Source organism: Hibiscus syriacus, unplaced genomic scaffold, assembly GCF_006381635.1.
Source record: "Hibiscus syriacus cultivar Baekdansim isolate YM2019G1 unplaced genomic scaffold, ASM638163v2 tig00110684_pilon, whole genome shotgun sequence".
In the NCBI taxonomy this organism is placed as follows: Eukaryota; Viridiplantae; Streptophyta; class Magnoliopsida; order Malvales; family Malvaceae; genus Hibiscus; species Hibiscus syriacus.
In genome coordinates, this window is record NW_024062824.1 from 1,210,340 (window position 1) to 1,236,139 (window position 25,800).

The 25,800-nt window shown below is 33.0% G+C and overlaps 1 protein-coding gene across 1 annotated transcript; it reads left to right on the plus strand.

Annotated features, from left to right (window-relative positions):
- The first annotated feature begins 5,729 nt into the window (after positions 1 to 5,729).
- LOC120138365 (EPIDERMAL PATTERNING FACTOR-like protein 2) lies at positions 5,730 to 6,316 on the plus strand. The gene is made up of 3 exons (XM_039153848.1): positions 5,730 to 5,878; positions 5,965 to 5,987; positions 6,122 to 6,316. Exons 1-3 carry the CDS (start codon positions 5,785 to 5,787, stop codon positions 6,314 to 6,316), a joined length of 312 nt encoding a protein of 103 aa, XP_039009779.1. The 5' UTR covers positions 5,730 to 5,784.
- Positions 6,317 to 25,800: the final 19,484 nt, after the last annotated feature.

Sequence of the window (25,800 nt, forward strand, 5' to 3'; positions counted from 1 at the left end):
CTCATCTCTTTTTTCTTTAGTCTTTGTTAATTAGCGATGGTATTAATTTTAATGTTAGTTATTGATCGTCGATAATTTTTACTGTTTTTTATATTTTATCTTTTTTTTTCAATAAGGTTGTCTGTGTTGCACGTTTTTACTGTATTTACGACACGTTTTTTTATGTTTTTTTGCATGTTTTTCGGTTCTTTGGCTTTTTTCATTTATTTTTTTTCTAAGGGTTAATTTAACATTGCCACAATTAATTAATATGGCGCTTATATGATATCTAGTGATTTTTCCTGCTTTGGACCCTCAGATTGGATTTAGATACCCGATTTGCATTCGTTAATAGCTTTTCACATCGCTCTAGTCTGATTTGTGATTTTTCGGTGGTCTTTCAGTAGCTTGATCCCCTTTTGTGATTCATTTGTCGATACGATCAGATCTATTTTTATCTATCTTTATTCGAGTTTATTGGTTAGATTTAAGGGCTGCTTGTTTACTTCAGAATGATTAAACGCTGAATGATTCAAATGATGAATGATTCAGAGGTTCTGTATGAATTAGCTCTGAATGTGACATGCTGTTTGATAATGGCTCTGAATCATTCAGAATGTACTTCTGTGTTGAATCATTCAGCACTGTTTTGCTGAATCAGTCAGCCCTGAATTATTCAGATGTGAGAAACAAACAGTCTAAATACTGAACTGTTCAGCATTCAGCGCTAAATGATTCCATTCAGAGCCAAACAAACAGCCCCTTAATCTTTCTTTGTATGGTACTTATATGATCTTAAGTTGCTAGTTTTGTTTCAATAATTATAGTAATTTTTCTAATTATGTGTTAATTTATGATTGTGATTTAAAACTTTATTGTAATTTAGGATATTTCATATTTTTGAATAAAATTAGTTTCTCATATATATATATATATATATATACTTACAGAGTTTAATCCATTCAACACTTAAAAACTCTGATGTAATGGGCGGGCATAATCAGTTAGGATTGCAGAGTATATACAGTGCTTCCACTGTTAGGAAACTGGACCCTCATTCCCCCGGAACATGGGCGACCTTACAGCTAAATGAGTAACTTTATGAAGCAAACTCCATAGCCTATTTTCTTGCATGCATACCAACCCCAAAATAGTAACCTGTTTGTGACACAGTTGATTTGACGTGTTGGAGTGGAAAGTGGTCACGAGTCACGAGTCACTCCATGTAAACGTGGTGGCCAGCAGATTGAAAGGAGAGCAAATACCCCTTTGACATTACATAAAACCCCATTTGGAAAACTGGGTGTTTGGAAAGTATCTTTTGTGTTGCTGCTTTTTTTTTTGGTTTCATTTTTTCCCTTTTTGGGTTGGCATGTAGTTGAGTGGTGATTTTGTTGTGTAGCGTCTAAAAAATGATAAAAAATAGTGTGATCGATTAAAGAAGTAATCGGTTAAAATTTAGATCGATTATGTTATATCATTTAATCGGAAATATTATCAAGTATAATAACATATTAAGTAGCGTTTATATAATATAATAAATAGCGCTTATATAATAAAATAAGTATTTAACCGGTATATTTATACCGGTAGCATTGCAAATTTACCTATTGTATTATAATTATTCGTTTCGTTGTTTTTTGGATCAATACAATTTTAAATGTGTCGAAACTTTATGCCAGCACCTCGTTGGGCATTCCTAATTCATTCTGGAAAAAAGTATCGACATAAACTATAAAGGTGTCGATACATTATTTAGACCTATTTTCTCATAAAACCGGTATATTTATACATGGTACATTGTAAATTTACCTATAACATTGTAATTTTTGTTTCGATGTTTTTGAGATCGATACAATTTTAAATGTATCGACACGTTATTCTTGCACCTCGTTGGGCATTCATTATGGACAAAATGTATCGACACAAATTACACAAGTGTCGATACTTTATTCTAACCTATTTTCTCATAAAACCGGTAAATTTAAACCGATTACATTGTAAATTGACCTATTACATTATAATTATCGGTTTCGATATTTTTGTGATCGATACAATTTTAAATGTATCGATACTTTATGCGTGAACCTGTTTGTGCTTTCTTTTGGAAAAAAGTATCGACACAAACTTAAAAAGTGTCGATACTTTATGTTGACATGTTTTATAATTAATCGGTATATGTATACTGGTTACATTGTTAATTTAAATATTACATTATAATTATTTGTTTCGATGTTTTTGGGGTCGATACTTTTTGAAAATGTATCGACACATATTCTTACATATGTATCGAAACAAATCTTTGTGTTTATTAATTTTGTTATTAAAAAAATATATTTTTATCACCTACATTGTAAATTTACCTATTACTTTAAAGTTATTAAATGTTGTAGTTATTGTACATACCTGAATATGTCCTGCAAATTTAATGTTGTACCCACCCTCCAACTACCACTACCACTACCAATACCACATCCTATTGAAAGCACCACTGAAAACATGTTGCATAATCTTATTTGGTCGGATTCTACATCGAGATCATATTACATATGCTTCGGTGATGTAATTGCGTTCGACACAACGTACAAAGATAATTTGTATGGTAGACCAATTATGCCTATTGTCGGTGTCAATCATCACCATAACACAATTGTGTTTGCTACTGCCATAATCGCTAACGAGACGTCCCAATCTTTCGAGTGGGTGCTACATAATCTTTTAGAAGCCATGATGAATAAATCGTCTATTTCAGTTGTCACCGATGGGGATAGGGCAATGCAGAGGGCTATCAAATCTGTTATCCCTAATGCTAAGCCCAGATTATGTTCTTGGCATCTTTCTCGCAGTGCACAAGCTAACATTGGTGACCCAAAATTTACAGCAGCATTCTCAAAATGCATGGCTTCCTGGTGGACAACCGACGAATTTGATATTCAATGGCATTCAGTTGTTTCAGAATTCAACATCGAAAAGCATCCATGGGTGATTGAGAAGGGAAATACTCGGCACTTATGGGCACAAGCATATTTAACCGATCATTTCTTTGCTAATATTCGCTCAACACAAAGGTGCGAGTCTATGAATGCTTCACTCGCAATTGCACTGAAACACAAGAAGACTTATTTAGATGTTGTTCGTGCAATTGAAGATGGAATTAGTAGAATGCGTCTGAATGAGTTGAAAACGGATTACTTAAGTTCCCAGACGAAGCCCTTCCAGATCACAAAACTGGTTGAATTTGAAAGTCATGCTTCTGAGATTTTTACGCGCAAATCTTTTCATGCGTTTCAAGAAGAACTTCAACGGGAGACATTGTACCGGATTCAGGAAGAGATTCAGTCATTATCAGATGAATGTCAATATTTTTATTTGAAAAAGTACAAAGAAGAAAATAGGACATTTGAAATTAGTTTTGATTCTCGTACGGAAACTCTAAATTGCTCATGCAGAAAATTCGAGACCGTTGGACTTCCATGTCGCCATCAACTTCACGTTTTGAAGCACTTGGATTATACATATTTGCCCGGGTCTTTGATTCAAAGTAGGTGGACTAAGGATGCAAAGTTTTCTGCACCCAGTTTTGTTGATTTGAATGTGCCTCAAGAAATAATGCAAATGGCAAGGTTTACTTCTCTACGTGCAACAACAAGTATGTTATGCTATGCTGCATCAAAGATAGAAGCGTCTTTTAAAACTGCAAGAGATGAGATGAAAAGACTAACAGAAGAATTTGAGATCTCGTTTGGTTTGAATGATTCAGTCAATCGAAGCAATGTATTAAACAACGTTCGCGACCCTCAACGAAAACAACGCAAGCGAAAAAGAGTAACAAAGAACAAGGTCGAGAAGAAGATTAGGCAATGTGGGTTCTGCAACGGTGAGGGACATAACAAACTAACATGTCCTCAAGTCAAGCTGGGTTTGAATACAAGCACGCATCCTACTTCAACTGATTTTTTTGAAGACAGAATGGAATGATTATGAACCTCCAGCACATGATGTTAGAGACATTTGGTTATAATTATGTTTTTCGATATTTTTGGGATCGACAATTGTTATAAATGTATCGAAACTTTGTTGTGCACTTGGTTTTTAAAATATAGTATGGACAAAAATGTATCGAAACTTCATGTATTTGTGTCGATACTTCATGTATACCTGATTTCTCATAAATCGGTACATTTAGACCGGTTACATTGTTAATTTACCTATTACATTATAATTATAGTTTTCGATGTTTTTAGGATCGACACTTGTTATAAATGTATCGACTCTTTTTAGTGCACTTGGTTTTGAAATACATTTTAGAGAAAAAATATCGACACTTGTTATATTTGTGTCGATACTTTTTGTACACATGTTTTCTCAAAAACCGGTATATTTAGACCGTTTACATGAATAATTCACCTATTACATTATAATTTAGATCGTTTTACTGGTTTTGTCAATTTTGAGACCTGTTTTATCATATTTTTACCTGTTATATTGTTATGGATCAATATACTTTTTTAAAGTATCGACACTTTATAGGCACTATAACTTCTTCTCTTTTAAATTCAGAAAGTTTCGATACTTATATTAAATTATCGACACTTTCAATATATCCGGTAGCATTTTACTGGTTTTGTCAATTTTGAGACCTGTTTTATCATATTTTTACCTGTTATATTGTTATGGATCGATACATTTTCATAAAGTGTCGACACTTTTTAAGCATAATAACTTTTTCTCTTTTAAATTCAGAAAGTATCAATACTTATATTAAATTATCGACACTTTTAACATATCCGGTAACTTTTTCCGGTTTTGTCATTTTTGAGACACGTTTTATCATATTTTTACCTGTTATATTGGTAAGGATCGATACATTTTCATAAAGTGTCGACACTTTTTAGGCGTTATAACTTCTTCTCTTTTAAATTCAGAAAGTGACGATACTAATATTAAATTATCAACACTTTCAATATATCCGGTAACTTTTTTCGGTTTTGTCATTTTTTAGATCAGTTTTATCATATTTTTACCTGTTATATTGTTATAGATCGATATTTTTTTTAAAGTATCGACACTTTATAGGCGCTATAACTTCTTCTCTTTTAAATTCAGAAAGTTTCGATACTTATATTAAATTATCGACACTCGACACATATCCGGTAGCGTTTTATCGGTTTTGTCATTTTGGGACCGGTTTTGTCATATTTGTACCTGTAATATTGCTATGGAGCGATCCATTTTTCATTTGTATCGACACAAACCAACAATGCTAAGTTTACCGGTTACTAAATTTTTAATATTTCTTTATGATTTAGACCTACTACATTATTATTACTCAACATTTCCGATAGCGCTAAATCAAATATTATAAATATATTATAATATATCTGGTAACGTCATATATTAATCGTATATTAGTCCGCCTCTCCGGAGACAATCCCGTAGTTAAGGGCTTAAGAGAGGCAGCTTAGTTATTTTGTGGCTCGTGAAACGAGGCTGGGTCCTTTCCCTTTGTTTTGCTTCTACCCTCGTTGATCAGTGCTCCAGCCTCCACGTTCCATCCTTGGTTCAGACCTTCACAGAAAATATAACATAAAAAAAAACACAAATTTTCATCTTTTGTTTTGTTTGTTTGCAATTGCGTTGTAAATGTGGCATTCAAGTACTGAAAAACAACTTTCCTTGAGTGACACTTTTCAGAATTTCAGATTCAGTTTACCCTCCTTCACTGCAAGCCATATTTAATTTTCCCTGCCTTGGGTTCTTATCGATTCACTGCAATCTCTCCTCTTGTAAGTTCTCTAACAAAATATGAGCTGCTTTCCAAGTAATAGACGCCTTATTGTTTCCCTGCTGTTTCTCCTGGTTTCAAGCTTGTCCAAAGGTACATTCATGGCTGCAGAGGGTTAGTTGCTTTTCTCTTTGTTCTAAAATGGAAATAACCCAAGTTTTGATTATCGACTTCATTTTCATTTCCCTTTCCCTTTCCAGGAAGGTCACTTGATGTTGCTGAGGTATTGATGAATTCCAGGGGTCAATAGTTCAATTAATTTTCTTTTCTTTTTCTTTTTCTTCTTCTTCTTCTTCTTCTTCTTCTTCTTGGCATCCAATCAGAAAATGATGGAATTGGATGATGTTGGTATGACAGAAGGGAATGAAAGAAGAGAAGAGAACGGTGATGAGGAACGTGATAGGGTCAAGGCCACCGACTTGCGAGAGAAGGTGCAGTTGGTGCGCACACTGTGAGGCAATTCAAGTTCCTATTACCACACAGTTCCAGAACAGAAGAAGCCCACATTTATCCGTTCCGTACTCGAGAGGCAATGATGTCTCCAATTACTAGCCAATGTGTTGGAGTGTAGCAACATCATTTTCAACCCTTGATTTTGAACAATGTTTTAATTGTGGATAAAATAAGTTCAATTTCTATTCTATATATATATCTTTGTCCTTTTCACTCTCTTCTTGAATATTTGCTTAGCTATATGGGGTTTTACAATCTTTGATTGTTATGAATAATCGGTGGTAAAAGTTTTGATGGAAAGTGACGACATGGATATGTTACAAGATTTCTGCACACGCTGTAGAGAAAGCTGAGAAGCTCTGTTTTCGTTGCAGCATTTTTTCAGACAGACTCTCTCGAAGGCCTAAATACTTAACCATTAAAACACTTTGATTACTAATGATGAGAATATGTTGCAAGGTGTTGAGATACTTGGAGCAGCTATATTAAACAGCAAGAATCAAGAAACAGATGCTTTCTTTCTTATGATTTAACTCTTCCTTTTACAAGCTTTATATAATGTTCATACATGCATGCTGTTACAAAACTACTAACAACCCTAACCACCTAACGTCCTAACTACAACAACTCCACGTGCAATGATCAGTTGTGAGCAACTCCATGAGCAATGTCTGCATGTAGCTCGTGCAGACTTATTCCAACATTCTCCCTACTTTCTCTCCTCTCCTGCTTCTTCAACACACCTTCACACACAATTTTTCTCGAAATTCTTCAAAAGCATGTCGAGTTAACGGCTTGGTCAAGCCATTAGCAATCTGATGAGCAGGAGGCACATAGTTAACACGCATTTGCTTTGCTGTAACCTTCTCTCGTACAAAGTGTATGTCAATATCAACATATGTGTATGATAAACAGGGTTCACGCTCATAGCCACAACACTGGTGTTGTCACACCATATGACTGTTTCTTCTTTTTGGCATACACCAAGTTCTACAAGCAATGCTCTAACCCAAACCACATATGTTACGGTATCAACAACACTCTTGTATTAAGCCTCCATTGTAGAGCGTGTACAAACTTATGTTTCTTTGAGCTCCAAGCAACTAAATTTTTGCCAACAAAGACACTATGTCCAGACATTGATCTCCTGTCATCGAGATTACCACCCCAATCTGCATCTCAAAGGCGACAACTTTCACTCCAGTTCCAGCAGCAGTGAAAACCAAACTAAAGTTCATTGTGCCCACCAAGTAACACATAATCCGTTTTACTGCAACCATATATGACTGTCGTGGTGCATGCATATATTGAGCCACTTTGTTAACACATAATGCAATATCAGGTCTTATGTGGCACACATAAAGCAGCCCTCCAACAATGTTGCGATAGTTGTATGCATCAACAATAAGCTCCCCATCATCACAACACAACTTGGTAGCAGCTAGCATGGGAGTTGGTATAGGTGTAGCTTTTAACATGTTTTCTTTTTCCAGAAGCTCCATAATGAATTTCTTCTGTTACAAAGCAAGACATTCACTTGTTCTTTTTACTTCAATGCCCAAAAGGTATGAAAGTTTCCTGAGATCCTTTAGTGAGAATCTATTACTTAGCAATCGAACCACTTCATCTATCTCATTACTCAAATGGCTTGTGATGATTATGTCATCAACACACACTAGCAGATAAATATAGTTCACACCCTTCTTCTTGATAAACAATGATACATCAGCTTGTGATTCTTGAAACCCAATACTTAATAAGTTGTCTCGAAGCTTAGTATGCCAGCTTCTGGGTGCTTGTCTCAGCCTATAAAGTGTCTTTTTCAACCAACAGACCAGCTTACTTCCATCAGGAGCAGCCTGTTCAAAACCTGGTGGTTGTTGCATGAAGACTACCTCTTGAAGCTCACCATTCAAGAATGCATTGTTTACATCTACTTGTCGAAGAACCCAATTTTTGGTTACTGTTAGTGAGAGGATAACATTCAAGGTAGTTAATTTAACCATGGGGCTAAAAATGTCTCTAAAATCATTGCCAGGGATTTGTGAGAACCCTTTAACAACCAAGCGTGCCTTGTATCGATGAATTGAGCCATCAGGGTTTTCTTGAGCATGAACAACCATTTATAGTAAACCACCTTCCTTCATTCTGGTAACCTAGCTAATTCCCAAGTCTCATTATATTGCAGTGCATTATACTCTTCATTAACTGTCGATTTCCATTCTGAAACTTTAAATGCTTCATGTACAGTGCATGGAACATAGTCAACAACATACCCTATATAAGCTTTGGGTTTAAACACCCCGTATTTGCTTCGAGTTAGCATGGATGAGTTTTTCCTCGAGTTCATTCGGTTTCATCATTATTGTCGCTGGCCATATTATCAACATGTTGACCTTCAACATCATCATTTACGGTCATACTATCAGTATGTTGTTCTGGGCTCATCTCATGCTCTACACTTCCACTATTGTCATAGACATCAATTGTAGGCAGCTCATTAACAACAGCATGAACAACATTTTCTTCCACACCATGAGCATCACCTGATGCTTGTAAGCCATCTGATGAACTACTGCTTACATTTGTAGACAACCTATGAGTTTCAGGGTGTTGAGCCCTGAACTTAGAAACATCAGTGATTAATTCAAGCGACAGAGATTGCCTTTAATTTAAATATGCAATAGAACTCCTGCTAGGATTACCTGCAAAAGGAAACACATCCTCATTAAATACCACGTGCCTTGAATTATAGACACGCCCATCACTTACTAAGCATTGAAACCCTTTCTGCTGTATGTTGTAACCTAAAAACGTGCATAGCTGATATCGAAACTCAAGCTTGTGACGTAAAAACGACCTTAGATGTGGAAATCATCTGCAACCAAACACTCTCAATCTACTGTAATATGGAATTTTTCCATACAAAACCTCAAATGGAGACTTATCATGCAAAACTCTTGATGGTAATCTGTTAAACAAGTGCACAGTGGTCTGAATAGCATATGACCATAATTTAATAGGTATAGAAGCCTGAGTAAGTATAACTAAAGTCATTCAACAAGATGCCTATGTTTTTGCTCAACTACACCATTTTGTTCAGATGTATGGGGACAAGTAAGATGATGAAGAACACCAGCCTTGCTTAATTCATCTGTTAATGGTCGAAACTCTCCTCCCCAATAAGTTTGAAGGGCTTTAACTACCCCCACCAAACTGTATTGTAACTAACTTCTAAAACAACCTGAATGTTGTTACAGCTTCAACCTTTGTTTTTAACAGGTACATCCATGTAAACCGTGTGGCAGCATCAAAAAATTACACATATAACCGAAAACCAGTTGAGGACATATGTGGAGGTCCCCATAGATCCGAATAGACAAGCTGAAATGGTTCAGTATAAACACTATCAGATCGAGGAAAAGGCAATTTGTGGCTTTTACCCAAATGACCAGCTACACAACTTTTATTGATATCATGAAGAACTTTTACATCAATTTGTTTACAAATTTTGACAAGAGTATCATGACCAGGATGACCTAGTCTCCTGTGCCAAATTTCAGATGTCTTGGAGGATGCCATGGCAGTATGAACTTTAGCTACACCATTTCTTCTTTGAGTACTGCTAGCTTTGAAAGAGTATAAGCCATCACATTTTATACCTCTTAGTAACACAACCTTTGTGTCTTCATCTCTAACACTATGTTTTAGCATGGACCTCAAGAAACACATGGTTATCCCTAGCAAGCATAGAAACAGAAAGTAGATTCTTAGTAATTGAGGGAACATGAAGGATGTCACTTAAAGACAAAGTACACGATGAAGCTTGTAATTCAGCCTTACCAACCTTATGAATAGACAAATAATCACCATTTCCAACCACTAACTTACTAGGATTGTTACAATTTGTGTGATGAGTAATCGAGGTTGCATTGGAAGTAACATGGTGTGTTGCACCAGAGTCAATCACCCACTGATCTTGACCAAAAGAACTAGAGTGTGCCTGATTTTGCCCATCACTTCTGTTACCATCATGATATGTACTATCGTGATTACATCAACCACATGCATTGCCCCTAGCTCCATTGGCAGTATAGTAGGATTTAGAACTTTCAAAACCAAAGGTATGATCATCAAGTGTAATTCCAATGAAATCATCATAAAACCTATGACAGGACTAACTAAAAAAATGTCCATTCTTGCCACATAGTTGGCAGTGAACTTTGGGTCAACCTCTACCTCTGCCATGAGACCTCCTTCATGAGTAGGACGAATTATTGGATCTATACTGTTGATTTTCCCTATTCTTATTAGAATCAGATTCTACTTTTCCTTGTGCAAGATTAACACTAACAGGTAAAGACTCAGGTTGATAATCAAAGCCCTCAAGCTGTGTTTCAGCATCAATTAGCATGGTGCAGATGCTGTTAAGTGATAGCGAGTCACGCATGGCAGATATGACTGCAATGAAGGGATGGTACTCTCTTGTAAGACCTTTAAGGATGCTTGCAACATGTTCAGACACTGAAACTGGACTTCCACAAGAAGTTAATGCATCAATAACTTATTTCACCGTAGTAAGATAAACCCTCATGCTATCTCCTCATTTCTTGAGGGACTGCACTTGTAATGTAGACTCATTACAGCAGTGGAAGATCGATTTGCAAAGAATTACAAAACTTTATTCCATACCTAAGCTGATGTTTCAACACCTACAAACTGTGGGAGTAAGTGAGGACTGACTGTTGATAGCAACCATGAAGCTAGCGCGCTATCTTGGGCCAGAAACTCCTCATACTCTTCAGTGATGACTGCATTTCCTTCTTCACCAACCATTGTTTCTGGAGAAGGTAGCATCGTTCCTGTCAACATTCGCTCAAGACGATAACTCCACACAGTGAGTAATACTTGGTGTTTCCAAAGAAGGAAGTTTGATTCATCAAGAATCATGTTTACCCTTTTGTTCGTGAAAACTTTGGTGTTTCTTGATGAAAACTCTATTGAAGTGGCTGTGGAAAAGGCACTTTGATCCATAACAGCACGAACAGCGGAAACAAGCCCTAGGATACAACAACGAATGATACCATGTTGAGATACTTAGAGCAGCTATATTAAACAGCAAGAATCAAGAAACATATGCTTTATTTCTTATGATTTAACTCTTCATTTTACAAGCTTTATATAACATTAATACATGCATGCAGTTACAAAACTACTAACAACCCTAACCACCTAACGTCCTAACTGCAACAACTCTACGTGCAATGATCAGCTGTGAGCAACTCCATGAGCTGTGTCTGCATGTAGCTCGTGCAGACTTATTCCAACACAAGGAATCTGCTACCAAATTTTTTGAATGTTTAAAATCTTTTTTAATATAAATAATTGTTTAAATAACAATCAAGAAATAATAATACTCTCTTTTATCATTTAAGTATTGTCAAATATAGAAGAAGATACGTATAAATCTTAATGATTGAAGTGCCATTGTTGTATATGGAGTAACAATTTTGAAGATGTTTAGGAAAACTTTATAAAATACAGGATAAATTATATATTTAGTATTTCAATTATTAATTTTGTTTCATTTTAGTGATTCAATTATTATTATTTTCAAAATTATATATAATGTTATATTTTTGTTACATTTTGTTAAAGATTAACAAAATTATTGAACGTGACATTTTTTTAAAAATCAATGTTGATGTGACATTACCTTATGGTGGCACGTCAGTTTCACCGTTAATTTTTTACTAGTGGATTACCGAAATGAAACTAAAACATAAGTTAAATATTATTTTGAAATAAAAAATAGTCAATTGACTAAAATGGAACAAAATTGATTATTTAAGTATTAAATGTGTAGTTTACCCTAAATATAATGCAAACCAGTATGGGTGGGCAAAAATCTGCTCGACTCGAAAAATCGATTTTTTCGACTAGACTCGATTTGAAAAAAACTCGACTTGAATCTAGTTCAAGTTGTAATTTCATAAACTCAACTCGACTCGATTTGAGAAAACTCGACTTGAATTTACTTCAAGTTGTAATTTTATAAACTAGATTCGACATGAAAAATTTTTAAGTTCAAATTGAGTTGTAAAATACAACTTGAATAACTCAAAATTTTTAGTATTAGTAGTGTCGTAACGTCTCCCTCAGGGATTCGTTAGACTTAAAAATTTAATTAGGGGAAAGACAATGAAATTTAGGTTTGAAACAATTTTATTTTGGAGTCGCCGTCAACCTTTAAGTTAGGTAGGTGGAATACCTAAAATATCATTTTAATGAGTTAAGAAAAATCATTAAAAGACGAAAAATGGTATGTGTTTTACTAAAAATTCATTTTCAGAGCTCGGGAGTCAATTACATGTGGGGAAGGGTGAGAACTCCCACAACGCCCAAGTTTGGTACCTAAACGATTATATGATGTATAAATGTTGGGAAATTACAAACTTGAAAATATATTTAAATTACAATCCTTCTATTCATTCGAAATTATTTAAAAACTGTTAATTTAAAAAAAACACTAAAACATCGTTGCCTTTCTAAGTAAGAATATGATGAAAAATAATGAATGTCATGGACACAAAAATTAAAGAGCATAAATATATTTTTTATGGAGTAAAACTGTTTATTTAATCCGAAAGATTGCAATTATTTTTGTAAGAGAAATCACATCATTTTGTACGAACAATCCTTGAAAATACACTTCCTTTATAGCTATGAGACTTTTTCATTGGGTTCCCTCACAAAATGGTATTTCTTTAATTTTATGGATGATATAGTTTAAAAGAGTATAGTATTATATTAAAATTTTTAGAAGTACTCAGATAAAAGAATACTTTTTGTGCGAACAATCCTCGGAAATGTACTTCCTTTGTATTTAGGAGACTTTTCAATGGATTTCCCTCACAAAAAGACATTGCCTTACATTTGTTTATATCAAAGATAAAAATAAACATAAAATAAAAATAGAACGAGATAAAATAAAATAAAAATAAAGCAAAAAAGAAGACTATCGAATACAAAAAATAACCTTGTGCAAAAAATCTTCGAAAAACACTTTCTATTGTAGTTGGGAGATGTCTTCATAGATTTCCCTCACAATTAATTTATCTTTTCTCTATAAAAAATATGATGATTTATATAAAAAATAAAGTTTGAATAATAATATAAATATGAAGATATGTGCTAAAAAAGGGTAGCAATAATAAAGATAACCAAGTTCGATTTCGAATCTAAAATACGAGTCAAACATCGGTAGTCTACTAGCATAAATAAGGGACCAACATGAAAACTTTATAAACCAACCGCCAAGATTAAAATACTAGACAAATAAGAGGATAAATAAATAAGGTTGAAACGTAAATAGTGAAAAGAATAGGCATTAGGGATAGATAATCCACGGGCAATATCAGTGACTAAAATAAAATGAGGTGTAAGTTAAGATGCTTAAATGAAAATACAAAAAATTAAATGCTGGAAATTAAAAGGACTGAAATAAAAATGCAGGAAATTAAATTGGCAAAAAAAATACTAAAATTAAAAGTGCTGGAAAAATAAATAAAATAAAAACATAAATAAATTGCATAAATTTAAAAATTAGGAGGTTGTTTTTAACCGTTTAACCCAAACCATAAATAATGTGGGTCATACCCCAGGGCGGGTCACCATAAGGTCGTTGAATATTCGAATGTTAGAAAGTTAGCGAGTTAGTTTTTGCAATAAAATAAAATGTTAGTAAGTTAATAAGAACAATAAAGTAAAAACTAGAATGTTAGTATGAACAATAAAATAAAAGTTAGAATGTTAGTAAGTTAGAAAAGTTAGCGGTTAGTGATTAGCAGAGTCGGACCATAATAATGTTGATCATACCCCGGATCGGGTCACCACAAGCTCGAATAATAAATCAAACAAATTAATAAAAAAATTAGGAGTTAGTAGAGTCCGAATCATAATAATGTGGATCGTACTGGAGCTTCATCCTCGAAAATTATGTCCCTCAAGCACTAAAACCTAACTCAGTTAATGCCCCTACAGTGCTAGAATCACGCGTCACTCCTTGGTGATTAGCGATGGAACGATCATATATAAGACTCTACTACTGGATTACTTTTCAGATTAGTAGATCATCATTCCAGTCTCGAATGTTGCATGATCTTTGAGCAAGTTTCCTTCTTTCACTCTATGAACTTCTTTTAGCCATAGGTACATATTTGTGTACGCGATTGCTTTATTGAAAACTTTTATCTCTCTATATGAAAACTCACTTAAATATCCCCTTACGGATCAATACTTTCGCATTATGTCATGTTGATGAAATGCAATGAAAATATGTGAAAATGACACAAAAAGAAAATAAACGAGTTAGTACAAGTATGATAATCGATATAATTAAAAGATGCTATTTAAATATAACACCTACCCAATCATGATATCTACCCGAGCATGCTTTCATTAAATAGCAATCCTACCCGGACATGCTTTCTACCCAAAATGATTTATTTTCACGAAATTGATCCTAACTGCATGGTATCTAATTCACAACTTTCAAAAGAAATTTATTCTATGAATTTAAAGTAAAAAGTAAAGGTTTAGAGTCATTCCTCCTTCGTGTACACCTATTTTGGCACCTACTACCGGATAGAGGTTCTGTATGGCTCTACATAGGGTGATTGTTCTACGGTTCACTATATACATGGTTTAGGCTCTAACGGGAAAAGGTACTCGAATTATCCTTGATATCAGTGCCCCCTTGATCTATCAAACCCTAAACTCTAGCCCATTACAGGATCATACGGATCGAGTTCAATTCGAGAGGATATATTTCCTTATGTCCATGCAGATAAACAATTTATCTCATGTAGATATAAAGTATATGAACCCCAAATTTTACTTGCTAAAACCCATACGGAGAAACAAGTTATCTCACGTAGGCTAAGCTTTCACCTCAACTTAAAAGAGACAAAGCTCGTAAGTGGGCTTATGGTATGTAAATGCATGTGTTGTGTGTGAGGAGAAACTCACAAACCTTTAAAAACACGACAAAAGAAAACACTTTTACAAGTTCAAAAAATATGTTCAAATCTGAAGACTGATAAAATCAAAATCAATTAGTTAAAAATAAAATAATGCATGATATGTTGAAGCTCAAAATAAACAAAAGCTTCATAAATTAAATGCAATTTAAGTTTCTAATTCACAATAATAAAAATAACATATAATCGTTTATGGTTTGACTCTCTAAATTTCTCTAAATTCCCCAGTGGAGTCGTCAAGCTGTCATAATGTCTCCCTCAGGGATTCATTAGACTTAAAATTTAATTCGGGGAAAGACGATGAAATTTAGGTTTGAAACAATTTGATTTTGGAGTCTCCATCAATCTCTAAGTTAGGTAGGTTGAATACCTAAAATATCATTTTAATGAGTTAAGAAAAATCATTAAATGACGAAAAATGGTCAGCGTTTTACCAAAAATTTATTTTTTAGAGTTTGGGAAGGGTGAGCACCACCACAATGCCCAAGTTTGGTACCTAAACGATTATATGATGTCTAAATGTTGGGAAATTAAAAACTCGAAAATATATTTAAATTACGATTTTTCTATTCATTCGAATTTATTTAAAAAATGTTAATTTAAAAAAAACACTAAAACATAGTTGCCTTTCTAAGTAAGAATATGATATCAAATAATGAATGTTATGGACACAAAAATTAAAGAGCATAAATATATTTTTATGGAGTAAAACTGTTTATTTAACGCAAAAGATTGCAATTATTTTTGTAAGAGAATTCACATCATTTTGTACAAACAATCCTTGAAAATGCATTTCCTTTATAGTTAGGAGATTTTTTTTCATGAGTTCTCATCACAAAATGGTGTTTCTTTAATTTTACGGATGATATAGTTTAAAAGAGTATAGTATTATACTAAAATTTTTAGAAGTACTCAGATAAAAGAATGTTTTTTGTGCGAACAATCATCGGAAATGTACTTTGTAGTTAGGAGACTTTTCCATGTATTTCCCTCACAAAAAGACATTGCCTTACAGTTTTTTATATCAAAGATAAAAATAAAAATAAAATAAAAATAGAAGGAGATAAAATAAAATAAAAATAAAGCAAAAAAGAAGACTATCGAATAAAAAAAAAAAAAATAACCTTGTGCGAAAAATCTTCGAAAAACACTTTCTCTTGTAGTTGGGAGATGTCTTCATAGATTTCCCTCACAACAAAATTTATATTTTCTCTATAAAAATATGATGATTTATATAAAAAATAAAGTTTGAATAATATTATAAATATGAAGATATGTGCTAAAAAAGGGTAGCAATAATAAAGATAACCAAGTTCGATTTCGAATCTAAAATACGAGTCAAACATCTATAGTCTACTAGCATAAATGGGGGACCAACATAAAAACTTTATAAACCAACCGCCAAGATTAAAATACTAGTCAAATAAGAGGATAAATAAATAAGGTTGAAACGTAAATAGTGAAAACTATAGGCATTAGGGATAAATATACCACAAACAATATCAGTGACTAAAATAAAATGAGGTGTAAGTTAAAATGCTTAAATGAAAATACATAAAATTAAATGTTGGAAATTAAAAGGACTGAAATAAAAATGCAGGAAATTAAAGGGGGAGAAAAATAAAATACTGAAATTTAAATTACTGGAAAAATAAATAAAATAAAAAATAGAAATAAATTGCATAAATTTAAAAATTAGGGGGTTGTTTTTAACTGTTTAACCCGGACCATAAATAATGCGGGTCGTACCCCAGGGCGGGTCACAACAAAGTTGTTGAATATTCGAATGTTAGAAAATTAGCGAGTTAGTTTGTGCAATAAAATAAAATGTTAGTAAGTTAATAAGAACAATAAAGTAAAAGTTAGAATATTAGTATGGACGATAAAATAAAAGTTAGAATGTTAGTAAGTTAGAAAAGTTAGTGGTTAATGGTTAGCAGAGTCTGGACCATAATAATGTGGTTCGTACCCGGATCAGTTCACCACAAGGTCGAATAATAAATCAAACAAATTAATAAAAATAATAAAACACAATTAGGAGTTAATAGATTCTGAACCATAATAATGTGGATCGTATCCCGGATCGAATCACCACAAGGTCAAATAATAAATCAAACAAATTAATAAAAATAAAAAAAAACAGTTAAGAGTTAATAGAGTCTAAACCATAATAATGTGGATTGTACCCCAGATCGAATCACCACAAGGTCGAATCGAATAAGAGAAATAATAAATAAATAAATAAATAAATAAACAATAGTTAGAATCCATGAAAATAAAGTCAATAGTTAATGTGCGATAAAATAAAAGTTATTAAAAAATAAGAAACATACAAAGCATAAATCAGTGACCAAATTAAAATAAAGCAAAATAGGGGTCAGAATTACAATAAATAAAACAACAGATGCATAGTGACCCAGATGTAAAAACAAGTTTAAAGATGAAGGATCCGACTGTCATTTTACCGTAAAACAGGTGACCAGAACACAAAAGTGGTACTAAATGAGGGGGCTTAGGTGTGATTTATCATTTTTCTTAAAACAGAAACTATCTTTCCCATTTCACGTCTTCCAGTCGAAGCTTACCAAGCTTCCTAATACTCATCAGCCCGGCCACACACCGGCCCTCACACGCCGGCCACCAGGCCGGTGACCATCATACTCCAACCGGTGACCCCGACACGACCAAAATAATCCCGACCGAAGGCTTAATCGACCAAAACTTTTCCCCCGTTTTAAACTCTATCTCGTTCTTTATCTCCCCAACGCCGAGAAGCTTAAAACAAGCCTCAACATTGACCACCACGTTTCTGCCGCTCAACGACAAACACCCGAATTTCGACCGACGCCCGAACCGACCGAGGAAAATCCAACAAAGTTCTAAGTGACCAAGATTTTCTCCCTCTCTTTGCTCTCGACCAAAGCCCCCCAAGGACCCTACGACCTTACCACCGGCCACCAACAGCAGGCGCTTCCTGGCGAAAAGATTGTCTCTCTCTCACACTCCGACCACCGCTCAACAGTGGCCACCCGTATGCATATATACTAGCCCAAAAAAAGAAAGAGAAATAAGAAAGAGAAAATTGAGAAGGAAAAGTCTGGAAAAGTTACCTTTTATTTTTTTTTTCATATTTTTCGGGGAAGGGGCTTTCTTTAAGTAAAGTTGGATTTTTATACCCCTTAAAATTAAAAATGGTAAAAGTACGAGTTTGGTCTATGGACAAAATTAGGGTATTACAAGTAGATTAATTTTTATGTTTGAGTCGAGTCCCTCGACATTGTATAGTATATATAAATCATATATGAATAGATTCTTAGTAATTGAGGGAACATGAAGGATGTCACTTAAAGACAAAGTACACGATGAAGCTTGTAATTCAGCCTTACCAACCTTATGAATAGACAAATAATCACCATTTCCAACCACTAACTTACTAGGATTGTTACAATTTGTGTGATGAGTAATCGAGGTTGCATTGGAAGTAACATGGTGTGTTGCACCAGAGTCAATCACCCACTGATCTTGACCAAAAGAACTAGAGTGTGCCTGATTTTGCCCATCACTTCTGTTACCATCATGATATGTACTATCGTGATTACATCAACCACATGCATTGCCCCTAGCTCCATTGGCAGTATAGTAGGCTTTAGAACTTTCAAAACCAAAGGTATGATCATCAAGTGTAATTCCAATGAAATCCTCATAAAACCTATGACAGGACTAACTAAAAAAATGTCCATTATTGCCACATAGTTGGCAGTGAACTTTGGGTCAACCTCTACCTCTGCCATGAGACCTCCCGCATGAGTAGGACGAATTATTGGATCTATACTGTTGATTTTCCCTATTCTTATTAGAATCAGATTCTACTTTTCCTTGTGCAAGATTAACACTAACAGGTAAAGACTCAGGTTGATAATCAAAGCCCTCAAGCTGTGTTTCAGCATCAATTAGCATGGTGCAGATGCTGTTAAGTGATAGCGAGTCACGCATGGCAGATATGACTGCAATGAAGGGATGGTACTCTCTTGTAAGACCTTTAAGGATGCTTGCAACATGTTCAGACACTGAAACTGGACTTCCACAAGAAGTTAATGCATCAATAACTTATTTCACCGTAGTAAGATAAACCCTCATGCTATCTCCTCATTTCTTGAGGGACTGCACTTGTAATGTAGACTCATTACAGCAGTGGAAGATCGATTTGCAAAGAATTACAAAACTTTATTCCATACCTAAGCTGATGTTTCAACACCAACAAACTGTGGGAGTAAGTGAGGACTGACTGTTGATAGCAACCATGAAGCTAGCTCGCTATCTTGCGCCAGAAACTCCTCATACTCTTCAGTGATGACTGCATTTCCTTCTTCACCAACCATTGTTTCTGGAGAAGGTAGCATCGTTCCTGTCAACATTCGCTCAAGACGATGACTCCACACAGTGAGTAATACTTGGTGTTTCCAAAGAAGGAAGTTTGATTCATCAAGAATCATGTTTACCCTTTTGTTCGTGAAAACTTTGGTGTTTCTTGACGAAAACTCTATTGAAGTGGCTGTGGAAAAGGCACTTTGATCCATAACAGCACGAATAACGGAAACAAGCCCTAGGATACAACAACGAATGATACCATGTTGAGATACTTAGAGAAGCTATATTAAACAGCAAGAATCAAGAAACATATGCTTTATTTCTTATGATTTAACTCTTCATTTTACAAGCTTTATATAACATTAATACATGCATGCAGTTACAAAACTACTAACAACCCTAACCACCTAACGTCCTAACTGCAACAACTCTACGTGCAATGATCAGCTGTGAGCAACTCCATGAGCTGTGTCTGCATGTAGCTCGTGCAGACTTATTCCAACACAAGGAATCTGCTACCAAATTTTTTGAATGTTTAAAATCTTTTTTAATATAAATAATTGTTTAAATAACAATCAAGAAATAATAATACTCTCTTTTATCATTTAAGTATTGTCAAATATAGAAGAAGATACGTATAAATCTTAATGATTGAAGTGCCATTGTTGTATATGGAGTAACAATTTTGAAGATGTTTAGGAAAACTTTATAAAATACAGGATAAATTATATATTTAGTATTTCAATTATTAATTTTGTTTCATTTTAGTGATTCAATTATTATTATTTTCAAAATTATATATAATGTTATATTTTTGTTACATTTTGTTAAAGATTAACAAAATTATTGAACGTGACATTTTTTTAAAAAATCAATGTTGATGTGACATTACCTTATGGTGGCACGTCAGTTTCACCGTTAATTTTTTACTAGTGGATTACCGAAATGAAACTAAAACATAAGTTAAATATGATTTTGAAATAAAAAATAGTCAATTGACTAAAATGGAACAAAATTGATTATTTAAGTATTAAATGTGTAGTTTACCCTAAATATAATGCAAACCAGTATGGGTGGGCAAAAATCTGCTCGACTCGAAAAATCGATTTTTTCGACTAGACTCGATTTGAAAAAAACTCGACTTGAATCTAGTTCAAGTTGTAATTTCATAAACTCAACTCGACTCGATTTGAGAAAACTCGACTTGAATTTACTTCAAGTTGTAATTTTATAAACTAGATTCGACATGAAAAATTTTCAAGTTCAAATTGAGTTGTAAAATACAACTTGAATAACTCAAAATTTTTAGTATTAGTAGTGTCGTAACGTCTCCCTCAGGGATTCGTTAGACTTAAAAATTTAATTAGGGGAAAGACAATGAAATTTAGGTTTGAAACAATTTTATTTTGGAGTCGCCGTCAACCTTTAAGTTAGGTAGGTGGAATACCTAAAATATCATTTTAATGAGTTAAGAAAAATCATTAAAAGACGAAAAATGGTATGTGTTTTACTAAAAATTCATTTTCAGAGCTCGGGAGTCAATTACATGTGGGGAAGGGTGAGAACTCCCACAACGCCCAAGTTTGGTACCTAAACGATTATATGATGTATAAATGTTGGGAAATTACAAACTTGAAAATATATTTAAATTACAATCCTTCTATTCATTCGAAATTATTTAAAAACTGTTAATTTAAAAAAAACACTAAAACATCGTTGCCTTTCTAAGTAAGAATATGATGAAAAATAATGAATGTCATGGACACAAAAATTAAAGAGCATAAATATATTTTTTATGGAGTAAAACTGTTTATTTAATCCGAAAGATTGCAATTATTTTTGTAAGAGAAATCACATCATTTTGTACGAACAATCCTTGAAAATACACTTCCTTTATAGCTATGAGACTTTTTCATTGGGTTCCCTCACAAAATGGTATTTCTTTAATTTTATGGATGATATAGTTTAAAAGAGTATAGTATTATATTAAAATTTTTAGAAGTACTCAGATAAAAGAATACTTTTTGTGCGAACAATCCTCGGAAATGTACTTCCTTTGTATTTAGGAGACTTTTCAATGGATTTCCCTCACAAAAAGACATTGCCTTACATTTGTTTATATCAAAGATAAAAATAAACATAAAATAAAAATAGAACGAGATAAAATAAAATAAAAATAAAGCAAAAAAGAAGACTATCGAATACAAAAAATAACCTTGTGCAAAAAATCTTCGAAAAACACTTTCTATTGTAGTTGGGAGATGTCTTCATAGATTTCCCTCACAATTAATTTATCTTTTCTCTATAAAAAATGATGATTTATATAAAAAATAAAGTTTGAATAATAATATAAATATGAAGATATGTGCTAAAAAAGGGTAGCAATAATAAAGATAACCAAGTTCGATTTCGAATCTAAAATACGAGTCAAACATCGGTAGTCTACTAGCATAAATAAGGGACCAACATGAAAACTTTATAAACCAACCGCCAAGATTAAAATACTAGACAAATAAGAGGATAAATAAATAAGGTTGAAACATAAATAGTGAAAAGAATAGGCATTAGGGATAGATAATCCACGGGCAATATCAGTGACTAAAATAAAATGAGGTGTAAGTTAAGATGCTTAAATGAAAATACAAAAAATTAAATGCTGGAAATTAAAAGGACTGAAATAAAAATGCAGGAAATTAAATTGGCAAAAAAAATACTAAAATTAAAAGTGCTGGAAAAATAAATAAAATAAAAACATAAATAAATTGCATAAATTTAAAAATTAGGAGGTTGTTTTTAACCGTTTAACCCAAACCATAAATAATGTGGGTCATACCCCAGGGCGGGTCACCATAAGGTCGTTGAATATTCGAATGTTAGAAAGTTAGCGAGTTAGTTTTTGCAATAAAATAAAATGTTAGTAAGTTAATAAGAACAATAAAGTAAAAACTAGAATGTTAGTATGAACAATAAAATAAAAGTTAGAATGTTAGTAAGTTAGAAAAGTTAGCGGTTAGTGATTAGCAGAGTCGGACCATAATAATGTTGATCATACCCCGGATCGGGTCACCACAAGCTCGAATAATAAATCAAACAAATTAATAAAAAAAATTAGGAGTTAGTAGAGTCCGAATCATAATAATGTGGATCGTACTGGAGCTTCATCCTCGAAAATTATGTCCCTCAAGCACTAAAACCTAACTCAGTTAATGCCCCTACAGTGCTAGAATCACGCGTCACTCCTTGGTGATTAGCGATGGAACGATCATATATAAGACTCTACTACTGGATTACTTTTCAGATTAGTAGATCATCATTCCAGTCTCGAATGTTGCATGATCTTTGAGCAAGTTTCCTTCTTTCACTCTATGAACTTCTTTTAGCCATAGGTACATATTTGTGTACGCGATTGCTTTATTGAAAACTTTTATCTCTCTATATGAAAACTCACTTAAATATCCCCTTACGGATCAATACTTTCGCATTATGTCATGTTGATGAAATGCAATGAAAATATGTGAAAATGACACAAAAAGAAAATAAACGAGTTAGTACAAGTATGATAATCGATATAATTAAAAGATGCTATTTAAATATAACTCCTACCCAATCATGATATCTACCCGAGCATGCTTTCATTAAATAGCAATCCTACCCGGACATGCTTTCTACCCAAAATGATTTATTTTCACGAAATTGATCCCAACTGCATGGTATCTAATTCACAACTTTCAAAAGAAATTTATTCTATGAATTTAAAGTAAAAAGTAAAGGTTTAGAGTCATTCTTCCTTCGTGTACACCTATTTTGGCACCTACTACCGGATAGAGGTTCTGTATGGCTCTACATAGGGTGATTGTTCTACGGTTCACTATATACATGGTTTAGGCTCTAACGGGAAAAGGTACTCGAATTGTCCTTGATATTAGTGCCCCCTTGATCTATCAAACCCTAAACTCTAGCCCATTACAGGATCATACGGATCGAGTTCAATTCGAGAGGATATATTTCCTTATGTCCATGCAGATAAACAATTTATCTCATGTAGATATAAAGTATATGAACCCCAAATTTTACTTGCTAAAACCCATACGGAGAAACAAGTTATCTCACGTAGGCTAAGCTTTCACCTCAACTTAAAAGAGACAAAGCTCGTAAGTGGGCTTATGGTATGTAAATTCATGTGTTGTGTGTGAGGAGAAACTCACAAACCTTTAAAAACACGACAAAAGAAAACACTTTTACAAGTTCAAAAAATATGTTCAAATCTGAAGACTGATAAAATCAAAATCAATTAGTTAAAAATAAAATAATGCATGATATGTTGAAGCTCAAAATAAACAAAAGCTTCATAAATTAAATGCAATTTAAGTTTCTAATTCACAATAATAAAAATAACATATAATCGTTTATGGTTTGACTCTCTAAATTTCTCTAAATTCCCCAGTGGAGTCGTCAAGCTGTCATAATGTCTCCCTCAGGGATTTATTAGACTTAAAATTTAATTCGGGGAAAGACGATGAAATTTAGGTTTGAAACAATTTGATTTTGGAGTCTCCATCAATCTCTAAGTTAGGTAGGTTGAATACCTAAAATATCATTTTAATGAGTTAAGAAAAATCATTAAATGACGAAAAATGGTCAGCGTTTTACCAAAAATTTATTTTTTAGAGTTCGGGAAGGGTGAGCACCACCACAATGCCCAAGTTTGGTACCTAAACGATTATATGATGTCTAAATGTTGGGAAATTAAAAACTCGAAAATATATTTAAATTACGATTTTTCTATTCATTCGAATTTATTTAAAAAATGTTAATTTAAAAAAAACACTAAAACATAGTTGCCTTTCTAAGTAAGAATATGATGTCAAATAATGAATGTTATGGACACAAAAATTAAAGAGCATAAATATATTTTTATGGAGTAAAACTGTTTATTTAACGCAAAAGATTGCAATTATTTTTGTAAGAGAATTCACATCATTTTGTACAAACAATCCTTGAAAATGCATTTCCTTTATAGTTAGGAGATTTTTTTTCATGAGTTCTCATCACAAAATGGTGTTTCTTTAATTTTACGGATGATATAGTTTAAAAGAGTATAGTATTATACTAAAATTTTTAGAAGTACTCAGATAAAAGAATGTTTTTTGTGCGAACAATCATCGGAAATGTACTTTGTAGTTAGGAGACTTTTCCATGTATTTCCCTCACAAAAAGACATTGCCTTACAGTTTTTTATATCAAAGATAAAAATAAAAATAAAATAAAAATAGAAGGAGATAAAATAAAATAAAAATAAAGCAAAAAAGAAGACTATCGAATACAAAAAAAAATAACCTTGTGCGAAAAATCTTCGAAAAACACTTTCTCTTGTAGTTGGGAGATGTCTTCATAGATTTCCCTCACAACAAAATTTATATTTTCTCTATAAAAAATATGATGATTTATATAAAAAATAAAGTTTGAATAATAATATAAATATGAAGATATGTGCTAAAAAAGGGTAGCAATAATAAAGATAACCAAGTTTGATTTCGAATCTAAAATACGAGTCAAACATCTATAGTCTACTAGCATAAATGGGGGACCAACATAAAAACTTTATAAACCAACCGCCAAGATTAAAATACTAGTCAAATAAGAGGATAAATAAATAAGGTTGAAACGTAAATAGTGAAAACTATAGGCATTAGGGATAAATATACCACAAACAATATCAGTGACTAAAATAAAATGAGGTGTAAGTTAAAATGCTTAAATGAAAATACATAAAATTAAATGTTGGAAATTAAAAGGACTGAAATAAAAATGCAGGAAATTAAAGGGGGAGAAAAATAAAATACTGAAATTTAAATTACTGGAAAAATAAATAAAATAAAAAATAGAAATAAATTGCATAAATTTAAAAATTAGGGGGTTGTTTTTAACTGTTTAACTCGGACCATAAATAATGCGGGTCGTACCCCAGGGCGGGTCACAACAAAGTTGTTGAATATTCGAATGTTAGAAAATTAGCGAGTTAGTTTGTGCAATAAAATAAAATGTTAGTAAGTTAATAAGAACAATAAAGTAAAAGTTAGAATATTAGTATGGACGATAAAATAAAAGTTAGAATGTTAGTAAGTTAGAAAAGTTAGTGGTTAATGGTTAGCAGAGTCTGGACCATAATAATGT